The 20417-nt window shown below is 40.1% G+C and overlaps 1 protein-coding gene across 1 annotated transcript in view; it reads left to right on the forward strand.

Annotated features, from left to right (window-relative positions):
• The window catches only part of BACE2 (beta-secretase 2), a 48313-nt gene that overhangs the window by 20569 nt on the left and 7327 nt on the right, over nt 1-20417 (forward strand). Inside the window, exons 2-8 of the mRNA XM_075772443.1 lie at nt 1906-1994; nt 8660-8876; nt 10456-10584; nt 11816-11950; nt 14821-14922; nt 18391-18540; nt 19723-19891. Coding sequence (XP_075628558.1) covers nt 1906-1994; nt 8660-8876; nt 10456-10584; nt 11816-11950; nt 14821-14922; nt 18391-18540; nt 19723-19891 — 991 coding nt within the window. The remainder of the gene's footprint in view (nt 1-1905; nt 1995-8659; nt 8877-10455; nt 10585-11815; nt 11951-14820; nt 14923-18390; nt 18541-19722; nt 19892-20417) is intronic.

Consider the following 20417-nt stretch of genomic DNA (forward strand, 5'->3'; position numbering starts at 1 on the left):
TATTGCAAGTCATGCCTCAGTTTCTTATTTACTTTCAAAGCCTCAGCTCCTGGAGCCAGGTGAACTTACAGATGTCCTTTTGTTTTTAAACGTCTGTGTCTAGCTCATGTAGTTGCACAATAAATTTTAATGTATTGTCTCCGCCTAATCTAAAATCTCGGATGCACAGAGGCAGGGAAATAACTTGACTAACGTTGTGAGTTTGTTTCTTGTTAGTCTTAAAATTTTTGCATGATTAGGACTGGGAATACCAATAACAGAGCGTGCGTGCAGCTCAAAAGAGAGTCCCATGGATTGCTAGTTGGTTTCGTGTTCATGTTTTAATTTCAGAGGTCCTCAGTCGCATACCGCATTAACTAGGTAAAACAGGGGCAACCATCTCCTCCCTCCCCCTTCATGTGCAAACCAAAGATGTTTTTGCACATTTACTCACACTTTTTTTTTGTCTGTGCTCGGTCTTAAACCTGTTAAAGAAGGATTCAGCATGTCTTCTCCAAATGCTTTATCCTCCTTTGTCTTTTCTCTCCTTTCTGAGCTCAGCCATTTCTCCACTTCCTTTGTCAATACTAAACTCATTTCCACTATCATTCTCTCTTACCACATCCACTTTCAGTGCTAGATCTCTAGCTACCTCACACCTTAAGGAGTGATGAGGACTACCAAAGTGGCTGCCTCAAGCTAGAGTCAAACCATGGGCAACCCAGTCCTGATGTCTCACTACCTCCTACAGGAATCTTAATTCCTTAATATTTGGGGAGCAGGTGTCCCCTACTGCCTAGGGCATAATTTCACAATCATTTTAGGCCAATCAGAGACCACACTGTCACCAAAAGAGGCAATCACCCTTCTTTAGTATCTGCTCTACCATCTCTTTTCAAGTAGCTGTCTGATGTGGCAGATGGCTAATTTTTTATTTTTTATTTTGTAACTGCAAGTGGGGAACCTGATCTGATTTGCGGCACAGCCCCATGGGTGCTAGTGCTTATGCCAAGAAGCCATGGGAACCATCCAGCCAAGAGCAGGGAAAAAGTGTGACCACTGCTTTTGGTAGTAGTATTGTCTCTGACTGACTTAAATTATCATTTAATGACACCTGTAGTTTCAAGGTCTTGCTGAAAGAGGTGATCCTGTATCCGGCTGCTTGTGCCTGTGCTGTTACCTCCTGATTCGTGCTAGCACGAGCCATCGTGCAGCTGTGGTGAGCAACCAACCTGCTCACCTGAGCCAAATGGGGGAAAGGAGGCGTCTCGTTTTGTCCGTGTGGTTTCGTTGGGCAATTTTTGGCCTAAATCATCCTCCCAGTTAACCAAACAAGTGGTCCACTATTAGGCCACCTTTCAGTCCACGCTTTTCACAGTGTTTATAAATCTGCCATCCTCCTATTTAAAGGTGGTGAAAGCTGTGGTAGGTTGCTGCTGCTCAGGACGAACTGGACAATGTTCCTGTGCTCTCCAAGCCACGAGGCAGCTTCGTGCTTCTGCTTATTTCTGCTCAGACTTGTGCTCAGCCCCTACCTAGAAACCTCATAAGCTCTAAGGCAAACAGTGCTTTAAACAGTATACAATTCAGCCTCTGTCCTGGACGAGCCAGATTGCTGAGACACATGGGTTGGGCCAAAAAGAAATTTCAGATGGTTGTGAATTCATCTGCTGTGCAAATACGGGCTTGGCGGGTTTTCCCTCTTCCAGGAACATGACTATTTTAAAGGACTTCAGCATGATCAGCTGTTTTGAAGGGGCTACAGCAGTATATCTTTCCCAAAAGTGACGCTTTGTGGTTTTTTTTCAGGGCAACTTTCATCATCATTTTAAAACTGGAAGTAGTTTAGACAAAAACTTTAATGATTTTTTGTTTGTTTGTTTAGTTGGATATGAAAACCACCTCTCCTTTCTTCTGTTTCGGCAGTTAAATATTCTGGTTGACACTGGGAGCAGTAATTTTGCTGTAGCAGGTGTGCCTGATCCTGATGTCACCTCCTACTTCAATACCAAGCTGTAAGTACCTGTTCTGCACGCCGTGATGGGTTAGGATGTCTTTTAGATTCTGACTCCTCTATGCGAAAGAGAATGATCAGGCAGTTTGTGGGGCTCCTGTGACATCCCATGAGAGTGGGGTGTTTGTTGCCTGAATGGGGAGATTGGCCTTGCGTGATGCAAAGTCCTGCCCGACACCATGAACGGTCCCACTGATGGCAGCGCAACTGAGCTCTGAGCGCAGCGCTGATTAGAGCTGGAGAAAAGGGAAGAAGATTACAGCATAAAAATCGTTTGCAAAATCACACCAATTGCAGCCAATTTTTTATCTGACTAGTCTTGGAAGGAATTAAAAGTTTAAATAATACTTTCCCTTTGTTTAAAAACAAAAATTAAAATCCAGTACTTGTATCTGTTACTTGACATTTCATCCAAAACCAAAATTAGTTAGTCAAAAGCTGATTCGTTGTTTAGTTTGGCCAAGGACCTCGATCAGTTAGTGATCTGGACAGACCCTGCTGAATATGGTTGTTTATAAGATATGACTTGGTAGTTTTGGTGCTTGTTATGCACTAACTTTGCTGTATTTAGTATGAGCTGACAATAGTCACAGCCAAGAACAGCTCTGTCTGTCTAAATCACTCTCGCTCCTTCCTTTCTGCCCTTCTCTAGTTTCAATTATTTCAGGTAAACTTCTCCAAAACACAAGTGTCTATCATTAGCTGAAGCATATGGATAAAAATACTTAGGGAACTGGGAGGCTGGAGAATATCAGCATTCTTATTACCTCTTTATGTAATTTATGTATTTTAACATGGAGTTTTGCACTTTTTTTTTTTCCAATAAGATGCATGGGAAATGGAGGGAAAGCTGGTATTTCCATGCTGCTTACTAGAATAGCCTTACCTCCTGTCACATATTCAGGTGTTAATGGAGATATTTCACATCTCACTCTGATATGACACAGGTCTGGAAAGTCCAGAATTTGCTCTTGAAAGCCATTTCTGCACTACTGGAGAGTTTTATATGCCAGCTATACCCTTCCGTAGATAGTGGCTAGAGGAAACTTAATTGCAAGGAATTAAAAGCACAAACATTCCTTCTCACTTTTCTCTTAAGTGATTTTATTTTGTCTGGAAAGGCAAGGCCTCTCTCATAAGAACCATAAACCATTAGAAACAGCAACAAGAGCAGAGGTTGTGTGTTGAGAGAGGCTGTGAAATCACTTGAAGGTTACAGTCTCTTATCAGTGTTCTCAGTGTACACTGTGTTTTGAGAACTTTGATATAAAGTTAATAATGAAACCTTGAAATTTAGGCCCGGAAGAGTCAAGGGTGCTTTGTAAAATGATTCAAACTCAAGTCGTTACAGTCCAGAGCAATTGCAGTAGCAATTTCTGGTTTGCGTTGGATTGATGGAGTACTACAATATGCTCAGAATAAAGTACAACCATTAGCATGCTTGAACCTGGCTACACAATGCTTCTTTCATTTAAAATACTTTGAACACAATAAATGTCATCTGGGAGGGATCCTGGCCCCACTGAAATCAGTTAGATGTTTCAAAAATGTTGTTTGCAAGAAACCTCTGTAACCCACTTAGCCATGCTTCATTTAGGATATGTACTGTCACCAGATCAGGTCAGCCATGGCTGAGTCCAGCCAAGTCCTGTAAACCTCTGAGGATGGAGAATCCATGCTCTCTCTGAGCAGAGTGTTTCAGTGCTGCGCCACACTCTCCTGTGGAGGAAATACTTCCTAATGTCCAACCTGGACCTCGCAGAGTGTTGCCCCTAGTGTTATTGTCTGGCACTGCAGAGAAAGGTTTGGCTGTGTCATCTTTGTAACTGTCTGTCAAGTTGTTGTAAGCTGCTGTGAGATCTCTTGAAAAACTGAAGCCTAGCTCCTCTCAGCTTCTCATCGCAGGTCCTGTGTTTGTGGACCCTGACCTATCTGGTAGCCCTCTGCCAGTCCCTCTCTCTTTCTCCAGATCCCTGTTGAGCTGGATTCCCACAGCTGGCCACAGTCTATTCCAGGTGTGGTCTCACCAGTGCTGACCAGATGGTGAGAATGTCTTCTTTGGTGGCCCTCCAAATGTGGCCTGGTGTGGAATTTGCTATATGCACAGGGCAAGTACGCTGTTGGCTCTCACTCAGTCTAGCGTCCACCGTCACCCCAAATCCTTTTCAGTTGCTTCCCAGTCTGTCCTGATGCATGGAGCTGTCTCCTCTCAGCTACAAAACTTTGTGCTTCTCCTTATTGAATGCCATGAAGTTTCTGTTGGCTCAATCTTCCTGTTTTCCAAGGTTCCTTTGGATTAAAGCTCTGTCATTCAGCATATCAGCAACTCCCCTTAATGTCGTGTCCTGTGCAAATCTGCTGAGGGTACAGTCTGTCCATCGTGCAGGTTCTTGATGAAGATGTTGAACAGTTTTTCCTCTGCTCACAACCCCTGGGGCACTATGCTTCTCACGAGCCTGACGTCAAGCCAATGGTCGCTGCCGTTTGGGCCCAGCAGCCTAGCGCATCTTCAGTCCACATAGTGGTCTGTTCAGCCCCATATCCTCAGCTTCCAAATGGGAATGCCATGAGAGATGGCGTCAAAAGCCCGACTGAAGTCAAGATGTGCTGCAGCCACTGTGCTCTCCTCATCTGCGTGGCCAATCATCTTCTTGTAGAAGGCAATGAGGTTGGTCAGGTATGATAAGCCTGTGAAATTCCTCGGTGAGTGTCCATGATTACCTTCTTGTCCTTCATGTGCTTGGGAACAGATTCCAGGAGGTTGTTCTCGGAGACTTTTCCTGACTTGAGGTGAAGCCCAGTGGCCTATAGTTCCTTGGGCCTTGCTGCTTGTCTCTTTTCGAGACTTGCCTTATGATAGCCTTTTCCCAGTGGGCGGGTTATCTTCCTTGGTTGCCATGATTTTGCATACATGGTACGCAGGAGCCTTGATATCACATCTGCTGGATCTGTACAATTACCTGAGAGTGACCTTTATCCATGTGTAAAGGAGACAAATGACCTATGGGCACTTTTCTTCCACGCTATGTGGAACACTTCAAAATTAGATAAAGATGTTTTCTCTCATCTGGTAATCATTCCTGCAGTTTTTCCCTATATTGTCATGAAGTGCCTCCATATCAAAGTCATAAACTGCAAATTGAAGACGAGGAGAAAGAAGGATCAGTAATTTGTTAAGTTAATGGGACCGAGTTATAGATGTGTGCTTATTAGAATATTAATATTGTGTTGGAGAAAGAGAGTGATGGGTCTGAATTTCCCGATTGTCACACTCTTAGTTTAATTTTATTCAAATGATCAAAATCTGAAATTAAATGCATGATTGTTTTTTAACTAAAATTGAGAAGGGTGCATAGGAAAGGCATTATCCTTGTTTCAAAGGACTCAGAGGGCATGTTGTTCAGGAAGAGCCCTTCTTGAGCAATTTTAGAACTAGCTTGTTAAATGTTGTTGTGTGTCATACAATCCGTGTCGTCTAATTCTACTGTTTAATTATCTGGTTCTTTCTGTACAAAACGAATAGAACTGTTATTATGCACTCTTTCATGACTTGGGCTTTTGAGTGGCTCTGACAAAACTTTGCTGTGAAAAGTTCTGAGTCTGCTGTGGTGATCATGCTGTATAAGTTACCATTATGTATAAGATTTTGGGAAATGGCCTAATGTGTCCAGAACAGAAAAGAAATCACAGTGTTTTTCTCATGCTGTTCAAAATAATAAGTAGTTTTTGTTGAGTATGCTACTTGTGATAAAAGAACTACTTAAACAGGTGTATAAAGGGATTTTTATACTTGAAACTAAATTATCAGTGATGGCTCTGTAGTGATATGTGAGAGACAGACATATTCAGGGCTGTCAGTATTCAGTTTTATTTCAGTGTGAGTACTGCTGCCTCACCATCTGAGTTTCAAGAGTTGATCATTTCAAGAGATAGGGAGGTAAGAAAATTATGGGCAATAAATTGAGGTAATACAATAAGTTATATACCAGCAAGCAAAAGTAAGCTAGTGCTTTGCAGTATGATCCTGCAAGTTTGGTTGCGTGCGCTGTACAGTTTATGGTTTGAGGGAAATTCTAAACTTGTTCCATAACCCCTGCAAATTAGATTGGACTTCTTAGTTAAAAATCAATAATTTATGTTGTGGAATAGTCTTTAGACAACTAGGTTGGTTGTTGGGTTTTCATGTTTGCTTTATCTTAAAGTCATTGGCCCTGAATCACTTAACCTTGTGCTATCCATCTTCACTGGAGAAGGGATCAAAACTTCTGCTTAGATTTTTTTTGGTCTGTTGCTGTTTTCTGTCCCTTCTTTGCCATTGCTGTTCATGAAGACATTGATTTGGTGCTTAGGAAAAAGTGAATGGGTAAGTAGGAAAATCTGAAGTCCTGATTTGTTGCAGAGTGGCAAGTGAGCTGGGAGACCATAGGATTAAGAAGGAATTGCATGTGTTTGGTGAGGTTGGTGTTAATTAAGCAGGGATTCTGTGCAGTGGATTTGCTGTTACCGTGTTGAGCATAATATTTTGTCAATGCTTTGTTCAGTGCTGTAGGCTGGTAATGTGGAGTAACTCTGCGTGAGAAAATGAACCCATTGCTAGTTTTCTAAGCTGAGGTTTGAGGACCGCGTTTCTGTTGGCTGCTTTAGAGAGAAGACTAACCAGAAAGGAGAGGGAGAAGGGAGTAGTGACACTATAACATTATAATCTAGGAGGCCTTTTTCCTTACCTCTAGCAAAGATACACTCTGTCCTGGCAGAAAAGTTGAATTTCTTATTTTTCTCATCATAGCCACAAAAGCTTGTTTGGAATTTTTTTTGCTGTGTGTTTGTTTAAAACACTCAGCCCATGAATTAGAATAAGTCTCTAGTTTTCACCTTTAAAGAAGTTTTCTTCCTTTGGATCAGTGACGTAGAAAAACACAGGCTGATTACATTCATGAAGATGGAGCAGGAAGTAGTTTTGCAGAACAGAATATAATTTACTGCCACAAGGATCACGTGAGATCCCTTCCCACACTGGGTATTTTGCTCCTTGAAGGAAATAAGGCCTTTTCTTCAATACAACAATTTTGCGCTTTACAAATGAGATGAGTATCCTCACACCCATTTCTACAGGTGGGGTAGCTGAGGCACAGAGGGTGAGGAAGTGACTTGACGTGCCTTTCCACAGGAAAGTTCACCAGCAGTGCAGGGAAATGAATGCAGTCTTTCTGTGTCCTGGTCCGCAGCTCAATCCATCATGCTGCTGCTGCTTATGGAGGAAGAGCTATGTGCTGCTGCCATTGCTAGTCATGCAGAGTCTGTATTTGCAGATTCGCTTCGCTTTATTCTCCCAGCACTCACTTTTCTCTGATTTCAGATGTTTCCTCTTCTGTTGCACAGCCAGACACTTTCCTACATGAAGAGCCCTGTATTTTCCCTTCCTTTTCCTGCCTCCCCCAGCTTCTCTTATGTGACTAATTATTCAGACTTTGTTTTGATTTATAAAATGTACTGCCAGTATCACAGTGGTGCTCTGAAGACCCTGCCGGAGCAGAGATATCCCTTTGTCTAAGTGTCATACAAATGCAGAATTACGTGGAAAGGTAAAACAGCAGTAGCAGTAACCAGATACAGGTAGTAACGGTATCTCTGGAATTCATGATTTTGAAATAGAATCTGTGGGGTCTGTTACCTCATTTATTTCTGCTCTCTTGGATGTTACAAGCTACTGGGCTGTGAAGGTTAGGTGTTGGGAGTATCAGGAGCTGCTTAGGGTTACAGCCTGGCCTCTTATTGCTCCCCACCCTCCCTTAGCTAGGAACGGGATCGGTTGTATGGTCCATATGGCCAAATTGTCCCTCAAGATAGAGTTTTGTACCTCTTCAGTGCTGATGAAGTTGGATGATGATTACTATGTTTATACTATGGGATTTTAAAATGAAAAGAAATCTATTGATGTTTTTTCTCATGTTTTTGTTAAGCCTTCTAAACAAGATTCTTTTCCTTTCTTTGCTTGCTGTACTTAACTGCTCCTTTGCCTTTGCTGCCTTGGTCTAGAAGGAACTCCTTCCTTTCCTCCTCCAAGTCAGTGAATCATTTGTTAATAATATCCAAATCTACTTACTTCCTGATAGATGGACCAAACTGCAGATTTAGAAAACCTGTGTCTTATTGCTGATACTCACAATAATATTCCAATTTCCCAAAAATGGATTTTTAATTTTTTAATAATATTGATGAGGCATTAGTCTACAGCTATTTGGTTAGCCTGGCATTTCAATTTTAGATTTGAATTCTGAAGCTTTTCATTTCCTAGCACCACTTAATACATTCCATCTGCAGCTAAAGAGTATTGCTCCTGTTGTGATAGACCAGTCTGAGTCAGGAACATACTGCACTAGATAGCATAATACCTTAAATTTAAAAAAAAAAAAAAAAACCCACAACATATTGTGAAGATGTGAGTGTCTGATGGCTTCAGGATGAAAACAGAGCCCCAAGACTTTTTTAACTTTTTTTTTTTCCACTACTTTTATAGTCCATCCCCCTTCTTCTGTGAGTATATGTGATTGACTTTGCAGACTTCACTTTTGTTTCCTCTCTGGGAAAAATTAAGATTGAATATATTGTGTTGTCTTGCATTGTAAATGAACAGGTCATGCATAAGTGTATCTTTTCCTTTTAAAGGTCAAGTACATACAAATCTCAAGGGATTGATGTCACAGTTAAATACAGTCAAGGAAGCTGGACTGGAGTGCTGGGTACAGATGTCATTACTATCCCAAAAGGAATCTATGGCAGCTACATCATCAACATTGCTACCATTCTTGAATCAGAGAATTTCTTCTTACCAGGAGTTAAATGGCATGGGATTCTTGGTCTTGCCTACGATGCCTTAGCCAAGGTAAGTCACCCTTTCACCAGCTATTAAAATAAAGAGGGCAGATGATCTGTCAGCATTAGGCTCCACCCTTCCACCCACTCTAAAGGATCCTATGGATCCTTTGTGTTTGTTACATTCCAGAAAGAATAAACTGGGTCATGATGGTACCACAGTCCAATAAGATCATTTAGGCTTTTCTAGTGATGAAGACTCTGATTTTAGCTCCTCTGGAACAAATAAGCTTTAACAGAGTTTGTAGTACTAGAGAATGGGAGTAAAGGCTTCTGGCATGTTTGTGGAGGGCATTTATGAAGGTTGTGATGATCTCCCTCAAGACTTGTCAATGGACTGATGGACTCACTTGGCAAAGCCCTTGGCAGTTCATTTTAAGACATTCTCCATTCATACAGTAAAATTTGAGATGGAGGGCATATATGGATAATTTCAGAACAAATATTAGCTACGGCATTTTCAGGAACATATAGCCAAGCACATCCTGTTCTTATGGAGGTAGGAAATTCAAGTAGAAGTTTAAATTAAAACCTAAAAAGTATAGTCTAAAATTTGTAACCTTATAATCTAAAACTGAAAACATGATTGGAATAGTATATAGTCATAGTTTTCAACCTACACGTAACTGTCTGAGAAATTCACAAACAGATATATCCCGTTAGAACAAATGATTCAATACTGCCTGCTGACTCTGGAATTAAAATGCTTTATTCAAGAGTTGTATGATCATTGTATTGACTCCTGCTGTACTTGCTGTCATATACTGTCAACAGACAGACAGAGAAGAGCTGCTTCTCAAACTCTGGTTTGGGCAAATAGTGTATTCAGGGCATTTATTTTTCCCTTCTTCCAAAGGCCTAAGTGTCGTTGGCTTCTGAGACTGCTGTGTGCTTTGTGTAGTAAGGGCACTTTGCACCTCGCTAGCTAGCCAGGGTCCCTGCCTGTCATGAGATGTACCGGCACGGAAATCTGAATTACAATGAAATTGCAGTGCTCTAATAATGGCAAAGACAAGCATGATATGCAGTGTAGAAAAGAACCTGTTGGCCAGTAATCAGTTGAAGTGAGCGTGCTTGGATATGAAGTTCTTTAAAAGAAAGAAAAGGAAATAAGGGCCACTGAATTCAAAGTTCATTAGAATTAAACTACATTTAAAACCTGAAAATCCTCCCTTTAAAATTGTGCCTTTTAACTGTGGAAAGGTGGGAAGGGCAAGTTACATTTGACTATTCTAATAACCCAAAGCCTTTTCCAAACAGAAAGCATTGGTGAGAGTTTCTGCCTGAAACTGAAACGAGTATTTGAGTTTGAAAACTGCAATTGAAAAATACTCTCGTGCTTTAGGGATTTCTGTGACAGTGGTCAAGAGTAAAAATGTCTTTAAAAACAACAGAAACAGAAAAATGACAGTTGTTGGGTTTTTAATGACTTATTATATCTAGAATTTTCATCACCTCGTTGTCAGAAATTCAATTTACTTGTGAAAAGTAGCCTTGTTTGAATGATTGGCTCATTTCTGCAAAGAAACTTTTTAATTAATACTTCTGTAATTCTTTTGTTTTTTGTTTTATTTTTCAACACCTTCAAGCCTTCCAGTTCTGTGGAGACGTTCTTTGACTCTCTTGTGAGGCAGGCAAAGATCCCCAACATTTTCTCCTTGCAGATGTGCGGTGCTGGACTGCCTGTTTCTGGAAGTGGTACCAACGGAGGTAGTCTTGTGGGTATCTGTCAATCTAAGAGGGAAGATGTATCTTTGTTAATCTCTCTCCCTCTTTTCTACGACTATCCTACTTCTTCCAAATTTAGTGTTTAAATATATGAAATGTTTTATATTTTTTTTAAGGAAAAGTTAAGGACTTAGGCAAAACTCAAGTGTCTATTTATTTTCATTCTCCATTCTTTTTTTTTTTCTCTCTCAAGTTTGAGTAAACTTCTGCATTTCAAGTTTAATTTTAATAAAGAAAAACATAAATGTTGTGTGTTTCCTCAGGGCAGATTCCGCTACCTTTCCTAAACTGAGTAGTCCCTCACTCAGCTGCTAAGCTTGTTCAATCTCATCAAAATGCTACAGTATTTTTTTTAATATGATGTGAAAAGGGGGAGAGGAATCAAGGCTCTTATCTTTTTTTGTAGCAACATATTAAAGAAAAAAAATCTGAAGACCAGATCTTCTGTTCGTTGTTACTCTGGAAAGTCTTTCCATCAGTTTTAGTGGGACCAAGAATTGGCCATAATTTATCTGGATTCAGGAGTTGGAATGACTGTTCCCAAATTATGCTGAAATAAGCATACATACCACCACAGGGGTTGATCACAAATAGTTATTTTGCTGTGAGTTCACATACTGTAAATGTTAACGCACTTGAGATAGATGACACCCAAGAGAGAACTTGCTGTGTTAGTTCAGTTCAAAGTCTAATGGTCTAGTATGCTCCCAGTCAGCTTCAACGTAAGTTTTGATGGAAACTAATAGTGATAGCAATGATAGGATGGTCATATTCCATTTTGAATGTGTGTAAGAAAAATGAAGTGGTCTTGAACAGTTAAGGCTTTTCTGATCTGATAAAGTGAATTTGTGATGTGCAAGTTTAATATTCTGTCCCATTTTTATACATTGCCTAGAATAAAGCACTCAGAATGCTGGTTTGATTTTAAACAGTGGAGCTTTCATAAGAGAATCAGTGTGAGCTTGTAGATGAAGATGCTGGTAATTTGGCCCAATATGGGAATTCTTGTTGACTGAAGCACGATCTGCTTAATGTCTAGATGTTTCATATGGCTTTACAATTGACAGAGATCTTGTCAATAAAATCTTTACAAATGGTCCTAAATTAAAATTTTGTTGCTCTGTGTATCACAATTAAATATTCCCCTTTTTTCCTGTACTTGCCCCCAAACTGAACATCCGTGATTTTAAAGTATGTGAATTCCTTTCGCTTTTCCCTCAGGTTCTGGGTGGAATTGAACCAAGTCTGTACAAGGGTGATATTTGGTACACACCTATCAAAGAGGAGTGGTATTACCAGGTCGAAATTCTCAAACTGGAGGTTGGAGGACAGAACCTCGAATTGGACTGCAGAGAGGTATTTGCGATAATGTGTTTCTGTCTATATAAAATGCAAGTTTGGTTAAGGAAAGCACTTAATTGATCAGTTTTGTCTATACCAGCAGATCTGTATTGCAGTTTCCTCTGAGAATTAAGGCTGCATGGTAACTTTGAAAAAAGATGAACAAGCCATGTGAAATGTGGTGTGTTATACAGTAAAATCAAAATAAAGGGGTTTAAGACAAATCTGGTCAAAAAAAAGAAAAGGGAATATTTTGGATTGACCCCTGCGGAGATGTCTAAGCATGTAATTCATGATGGCAGTGGGTAGGTGTCATCCTGGGAAGCTTCCCAATGTATCTCATCCTATGCCTCCTATTATATGATATCCTATTATTCCTGATGCATATGTTTTCTGTTTTTATTAGGAATAATGCTCCACTATCTCTGGATCAGTGTAATGAGACTGTGTTGTTGCCATTTTTATTTCAAAGCTGTTTCTTTTTTTTTTTCTGGAGGATATGTATGTATGTGCGTGCTTCATTTGTTTCTTACTGTAGCTTGTTGCTGTTCATGTTTTCATTTTAGTTTTATAATTTTCATGTCCTGTTTTCACTAGACATCTTAATTTTATCTTATGTTTGTTCTCTTAGTTGGAAATCATTGGGACATACATGATAAATCTAAAGTTTTTATCGTTCATACAAATTAAGTTAAATTTATGTTAAAATTCTTACATGTGCACAAATACTATATTTCTGTACAAAATATGGAAATCATATTGCCATATAAAATATTTAAAATTAGTTATATCATCTTTCAGCTCAATAAGCAACAGAAGATCTATTTTAAATGTCTGTCTCTGTTACATTGTTAGGAAGGCAAAACTGCTGCTCCTCTAACATAAGTGTTTGTGTTGCTTTTTTTCTCCTTGCCTTAAAAAACGATCAACATGTTTTTGAAGAGGAGCCCTTGCACTAATGGTTTAATACGTGCTGTTTCCAGAAAACAGCTCACTTAAAAACCTAGCAGTGTTACAGAAGTTTCCTGTTATTGCTGCTCTTTTCTGAGCCAGGACTTGCTTTTACGTTATATGTACTAGCACAGGAGGCTGGTCACCAGGACAGAAGGCATCATGCCTTTCTTGATCAAAGGAGATCTTCCCGCAAAAATTAGGGCTAGTATGATTAAAGTTTGGCTAGTTAGGGGCTTGCAGAGGATGCATAATTCACCACATAGTACAATGAACTATGTGCCCTCTCTCCTCCTAGTTATTTTCTAGGAAATGGAACATTTTTTGTAACTGTCACCAGAGACTTGCAAGGGAAAAGCAGTCCCCCGCTGCAGTGCCGGGAATCTGTCCGGCGTGACGCTGCAGCTGTGGCCTTGAGCCTGGCAGAGCAGGGCTGAGCGAAGTACCGAGCTGCTGGCAGCGCACGGGCTGCGCTGTTAAAGATCAGCCAGGAGGACTAAGAAAGCAAGAAGTTACTGTGCACTGAAAGTACACTGTACACAGCAAGAACACCCAGGTCCTTGGTCCCTGGCGAGCAATCCTGCTGCTCCAGGCATTTTGCATGGGTTTATGTTAGTGGTTGACCCTTTCGGCTGCGCCTCCTACCTACTTTTTTTCCAAGGGTTGCTCTCCAGGATGCTGGCAGTTGCGTATTTGTGGTACAAATCTGTTAAAATGGACTCCACGGTGCCTTGATAGTTCTCTCCACTCTTTAGAAGTATTTCTGAGTGTATAATAGTTTCCTGTTTGCTTTTCTTTCAGCTCTGTTTGGCAGCCTATAGCAGCTCTCCTTTCAAAAAGAAAATAACTGAGAGTTACTTTTTTTACTTTTTGGTGGGTTTTATTATTCCATGTGACTTGATAACATCTAAGCCACTGAATCTTAAATTCACTTGCTGTTTGATCTCTACCTAAAAAGCTTATGCTGTATGTTTCCTCATGTCTTATGATTATGTCATAAACATGTCACTGTTCAGTTATATTGATCCTGCTGCCTAAGCTGGTAACAAAAGTAGTTAATGCGAACAGCTGCCACTGCTACTTGCCTTTTTTTTTTTTTTTTTACAAGTAATCATAGTTTTTAGGGAGTTCATGAAAAAATATGTACCTTTTAAAACATTTATTCTTTGCTTACTGTGTCTGAAGTTTAATGAAATTCCTTAATCTGAGGGTTGAAGTTTTAATAACAAAGAGAAATGTTTGCTTAGGTTTTTTTAGTGCAGATTTTGAGGCAGCAAGATTGAAATTTCAAGTTTCTTTGTACTTGTTTTTGTCTGTGTTTTAGTGGGTTTCAGCAGTTGAGAGAAAGGTGTGGCATTTGGCACTTGTACTCTTGAGCTGGTACCGAACATGACATGTCATGAGGCCTAACGTTCCCTGACTATTCTCAAGTTAGATACTCTAGCTGTTGAAAGTAGGCTGCTGTATTGTGTTTAAACTAGAGCGAGTTGTTTCCATGATAGCAGAGACCTTGATTTAGGGCTTGGCCATGAGGTGTAAGCTACATCAGCATGCTTAGTGTCCGTCTGTACTGACCATGAGAGTGCTTTTGCCCAAGGCACGTGGGAGATAAAATGGATTAGCTCACACCTCTGAGAGGGGCCGGGCTTTACTTCTCCTTACTGCATGTCACCACAGCTGGCCAAACCACTGTAATTTCTTGAGTGGCGCAGGTAAACGCATTCCTGTGTCTAGGCTGACCGTATCTTGCTTTTGCTCTCAGACTTCATTTGAATTCAAGCTATCAACTAGAGAGAGCTGCTGACAGGTATGACATGCAGGTTTGGGAAGACGACTACCAAAAAAGAACAGCTTTGTCAGTGTTATGAAACAATGAAATCTGCTTTACATTAACTACAGTGCGTAACTTCTCTCCTTGTTTTCCCTCTCCCTAGTATAATGCCGATAAAGCGATAGTAGACAGTGGAACCACACTTCTCCGTCTGCCCCAGAAAGTCTTCAGTGCTGTTGTGCAAGCAATAGCTCGCACATCCCTGGTAAGCTAATGTTATTAAATCCGCTTGAAATGTTAAATTCCTATTAAATGATCACATGACCTTGCAAAGGAGTGTCATCTTTGCTGTCTACTTTCTAAGTCATAGGGTTTTAACCTGAGGGGAGCAGAATCTTTCCTGGTCTGCTCCTGCTAATAAGTGAGAAATGACTGATAGTCTTTGATGGAAACAGAAAAGGGAAAGGAAGAGGTGAAAATGGAAAGGGAGGAGGGAAAAGGGGGGTCTAAGTACAGACAAGAAGTATGGAAATGAATCAGAAATAGTGCAGAGATGGAATATTTTGTTGTAAGCATTTCAAAAACATGGATGTAATCCCTGTTGCTCTGACTCAAAGTATTAAGAGTGCAAAAATCAGTCCTTTCATTCAAAATGGTGTGTTTATAAAGTAGAAGAACGTGCTACTGCAAGCAGTTCCTTTCCAAGTGTAATGCTTATTGTTGTATAGACTGGATGCCATTCACGAGGCTTATTCATATCAATAAAGCTGCTTTTGACCTTCATTATTGAGTTATTTATGTTTAAAAGCATCTTTCTTTGGAAATAAGAGTGGGCTTTAGAAGTAGAGCATGGGGTAGATTTCTCTGAGTGTAGAGTAACTGAAGTAGCATTTTCTGGTTAATAAAAACTATTCATAAATTTTGGTTGAATACAATGAACAGCACCAAGAAAGTTAAAGATGAAGAATAAATCCCAGATACTTCAATGTGAACAATTTTAATATTTTTGTCATGGATTCACAGTCAGACAGCGGTAGTCGTTGCAAATCACAGGAAGTATAGTAACTGGACTATTGGGCAGCTACCCAAAAGACAGAGTGTTTGCCTGTATGCTGATAATTCAAGATTGAGATGCTTTTCCTACCTGATCAAGAGCTGAGATTTGGCATGAAGTGTTCTTCACTGCCTGCAGGTGTTCAGTATCTGAAATGAATGTACCAGTTTATCTTATGTAGCTCAGCTTCCCTGGTTGAAAACTTCTCTTTGCAAAGCACTTAAGTACTGACTGGAACAATTTCAGTCAATGGGGGTGGGATTGAATGAAGCTTACCCAAGAGCTCTTGAAATGGCACCTTGTGGATAGGCCATCCTCCTGTGAAGTGGGTCACAGCAGTCCACACTCCTCTCTGATGCTGGGCAGTAGATTTGAAGTAGGGCCTTCCACATGACAAGTAAAATAGTCAACTGATCAATAAAGTATTAGAGAGGAACCACTTACTCTGCTTAATGGGTTTTGTTCTTCCTATTAAAAATGCATAAACTAACTCTTCTCTTTTAGAGTGACTTTTCAACCTCAAAGGCCTTGCTGCTGTACCCGTTTCCCTCCACGCACATCAAAACTTTTGCAGCTGTAAACAAAGGAGATAATTAAATAAGAAAATAGTTACAAGATGTAAGGATCAGATTCCAGCTGTATAGGAGCAATGCCAGGAAAAGGCGTATTTTCAGCAATTGTACCATGGCATCGCAGCCGTACTCAGCGCTCTGTGCTTCTGGCACCACTGAAACATAAAATTATCTGCTGTAGTCAGATATACTTCTCTGACCACAGGTGAACCAGGTTAACAAGTTCCTGCTCTTAGCAGATTGTTATGAGCTGCCCAGCAAGATGTTATTGCCCCCTCAGGTATGCTGGGATAACTGCATGTGAAGCGTTCCTTTATTCAGCTCCATTAAAAGCCAAGGCTGTAAGCTTTATGCTCTTTATTTGGTGCAGATTGTTTTTTAAACCTTACTTATTTGGACTGAAGTCTTTCAGGAAGCAGCTGTAGATGCAGTTTGATGTTGGCAGGTCTGAAGGAGAGTGGTTTTGGCAGATGGGCAGAGATGAGCCACAAAGGGGTAGCAACTACTACACCTCACTGAGCTAAAGTCAGAACAGCATGTCTATTCACAGCATTAATATAATGCTAAGTTAATAAGCTGAAGAAAGGAAGGCTCAAATAAACCTAAAATCTTTATTTTAATAACCTCTTAGGTATCATACAGCCAAATCCCACCCCATGCATTTCTTCAGCATGTAGAAGTAAAGCAAAGAAATGCAATGTAATAAGCAGTCTTGCTGGGAAGTGAAAGTAGGCACTTAAAATAGAGCACTTCATAGACTTGGTCTGTCCAGTCTGGGTGCTATCTTGCAGTTTTTCTCAGATCACAAGCTCTGCCTTCCAAGAGAAAATGGAAAGAGAGGAGAACTGTATTTTTCAGTCTGGCCTGGGACTCTGGGCAGAGTGTTCTGTCCTGTGCCAAGAGATGTAGTTAGCATGCACAGAGAGTTAAGGGTAAATGCCATCTGTTTGTGACAGTAACTCCCACTGTGTGTCTACATGAGTGTATGCTTGTTGGCCCAAGAACAGAGGTGAGCACCTGGAAGTATTAAGTCTCTAATACTGTGCAGCCTTAACAAATATTTCATTGGCAGGTATGGGGGGTGTGAATAATTGTCGCCTGTAAAATGCCAGATAACTAATGTATGAGCTGATGTTTACAAAGTAATCAAGCTATACAAATGAAGGGATTAGAGAAGCTGGATTCCATCTTTCTTCTTCACCCAAATGGGAGGCTTTGGCTGTGCAGCATCAGAACAAGATGCTGCCTTGGATGTTGCTTCACATGGGAATAAGAACCAGTGCAAAATAATACACTGAAATAAGGAAGTTTTCCTCTGATCTGGCAGCAGATCAGCTTTGTGTGCTTCAGGAAGCATGAACATTAGACATGTTTGTCTTAGGCAAACAAGCTCTGTAGGGGTTTGCTTTTTGCTTTGTTAGTGCCATGGATATATTAAGTACTGCTAATCAACCTTATTTCAAAAGCATGTCAAGTCGTATTGGTAGTGAGTGGCAGGGCAGCAAAAGAGACAGAGGGACGCGTTTCTTCCCATTGATTGTAGCAGACCTTGATTCTCTTAGACGCTAGGAGACTTTGGCTTAGCTGTTGGCTTCAAAATCCTAAAGTTGAGTAAGAAGCTATAGGTTTGTAAGGAAGGGAGATGACTCCATTGCATAGTCATGTGGTTTGTATTTTGTTTCGTGTTTTTTAAAAAATGCTGCTTCAAAACGTTGGCATTTGGTCAGAGCTGTTCAGAGAAGAGGTGGGTAGGTAGTAAAAGCCCATTGATACTTTGCCTCTTTGCAGCAGTGATTGCTCAGGGAGGTCATACATGTTCATTGCAGAAGTGGAAGTAATGAGACACAAATGGGGAGGGAAGGGAGACCTAAACTTGCTTTTGCCTCTTCTCCCTTCTTCCAAGCCATAATGGGTTATGACACATCTCAATTTGTGTGTTGGGTTTTTGCTTTGATCCTTCAGGAAAAAACTGTGTCAGATTTGTGTTCATGCTTGAATTTCTCCATGGGAATGGAAGAAGTATCAAATAGTGATAGTGATCATTTATAAAATTCTATCAAAATGTACGCAGTCTGTATGTATCACTTTTTTTTTTTTTTTTTAATAGATACAAGAATTCTCTTCTGGTTTCTGGACTGGTTCACAGCTTGCATGCTGGGATAAAACTGAAAGACCCTGGTCTATATTTCCCAAACTCTCCATTTACCTGAGGGATGAAAACTCCAGTAGGTCGTTTCGGATCTCTATCCTACCACAGGTCTCAGCCTTCCTTGTTTATTTAGTTATGCATTTATTTTTACTATTATAAAGCACATGCTTTTAAAAAATAGGAGCTATTTTTGGCAGTAATAGAGAACTGGCTTATTTCATGCAAGGGAAATCTTTTAAAATGAAATTTTAAAAATCAAATATTATGTGGGGAAAATAACAAACTTGTCAAACCTAAAACCACAAAAGAAAAACAGTTTCCCTCTGAGTGCAGTCCATGTAGTTGGGAATGTGGGGTTTTTTTCAAATTGTCAGGAAAAATAGGCAAGTTTTTGTTTTGTTTCCATGAGTTTTAGCCATACTAGATGTCAATACAGAACGTCTCTGCTCATTTTGATCTTCTCATTTTGGGAAGGAAATTGATTTAGTTTTCATAGCATTCTGAGTTGGAGCACTTCTGAATGTGGTAGTCTTGGCAATGAGCCTACGTGATCTCTTCACCAGTTTCTGTAACTTTGTTGGTTTATCTTTTATTAATATTCCATCCCAGCTTTTAGAATATGATGTGCCACTTTTATTTTTCTTCTCTGGCTTTCCCTCCCAGTATAGGTTGCAATACAGGTTAGTATCCTCAGACATTACTAATACAGCCTTTTACCTCGGGGGATGGTCAGGAGCAAAGGGGAGAATGAACCTATTAAGTACATTTTAACTTGAAATAAAGTAAAGCCTTATGATAAGCTTTTTCTGTATTGATCATGTAGCTTGGCAATCTTTCATCTTCCCTGAGGAGGCAAGGGGTAAAATGTGACTTGAATTTATGAATCTAGACCCTTGAAGCTGACACTGAATTCACTCTGAATCAATTCCATCATGATAATTTTTTAAATAATAAAATTATTCTCTAATTTGAGTTCATATCCCAAGTTCTTTCGCAGCTATCCTTCTCTTAGGGAAAATACAATAAAAAGTGGCTGTCATGAATTTGCTGTTGACCTTCACATAGTGACTGACTGTTCAAATTTAAGCATAGAATCCAAGAGCTTTACCTCTTACCTGCATGTAAGCTTTGGCTAGTTTTAAATCATGTACAGAAATCTCTTTGCTGCTATTCATTCTCTATTTCCAGTGGAGTTTGAGTGCTTGAATGTAAAAATCAAAAGGTCTGAACTTCTAAGTACTGTGTGATGTTGCTTCTTACGCTTTGGCTTTTTTGTTGTTGTTTTAATAGCTTTATATTCAACCCATCCTTGGAATAGGAGAGAATTTACAGTGCTACCGATTTGGCATCTCTTCCTCCACAAATGCTTTAGTTATTGGTGCTACAGTCATGGAAGGCTTCTACGTAATATTTGATAGAGCCCAGAGGAGAGTGGGCTTTGCAGTGAGTCCATGTGCAGGTAAGAGAAATATTGTTCGGGGCTTGGTGAGTGAGGAAACACCTGCTCTCTCAGAGAAACACCTTTGCCTCTTACCTGATGGGGAAAAGTGTGGTTACTCATGAAGTGTGAAGAGTGTATTTTTGAGCAATCACAAGCTATTCAGATTTCAAGGGGAGGGGGAAAAAAAGAAAAAGCTGTATTGCACGCAGCAGTCTTTTGGCATGAAGTAAACCAACCTCAGCCTTGCATATCTTAGCTGCATTCTTCCCTCTGAGAGAAGATCTTCTTTCTGAGACATCTGTCTGTTTGTGTAGTTTCCCCAACAGTTACATGAGACAAGTCCCTGTTCTTAATCCAGCTTCATTTTTGTGTAGTTCCTGTTCTAATTTGTGGATAAATGGATTCTTCAGCTAACTTTTGCAATGTGCAATGAAGTACCTCACTCATGCTTTTCTCTTAATGTAAATTGGGCCTTTTCAGCCTCTCGGAAATACTCAAAGAGCGAGCTAAGATGAAAATGGGACTCAAATTTAAACTTTTAGGG

The sequence above is a fragment of the Balearica regulorum genome, chromosome 1, assembly GCF_011004875.1.
Source record: "Balearica regulorum gibbericeps isolate bBalReg1 chromosome 1, bBalReg1.pri, whole genome shotgun sequence".
NCBI lineage: Eukaryota > Metazoa > Chordata > Aves > Gruiformes > Gruidae > Balearica > Balearica regulorum.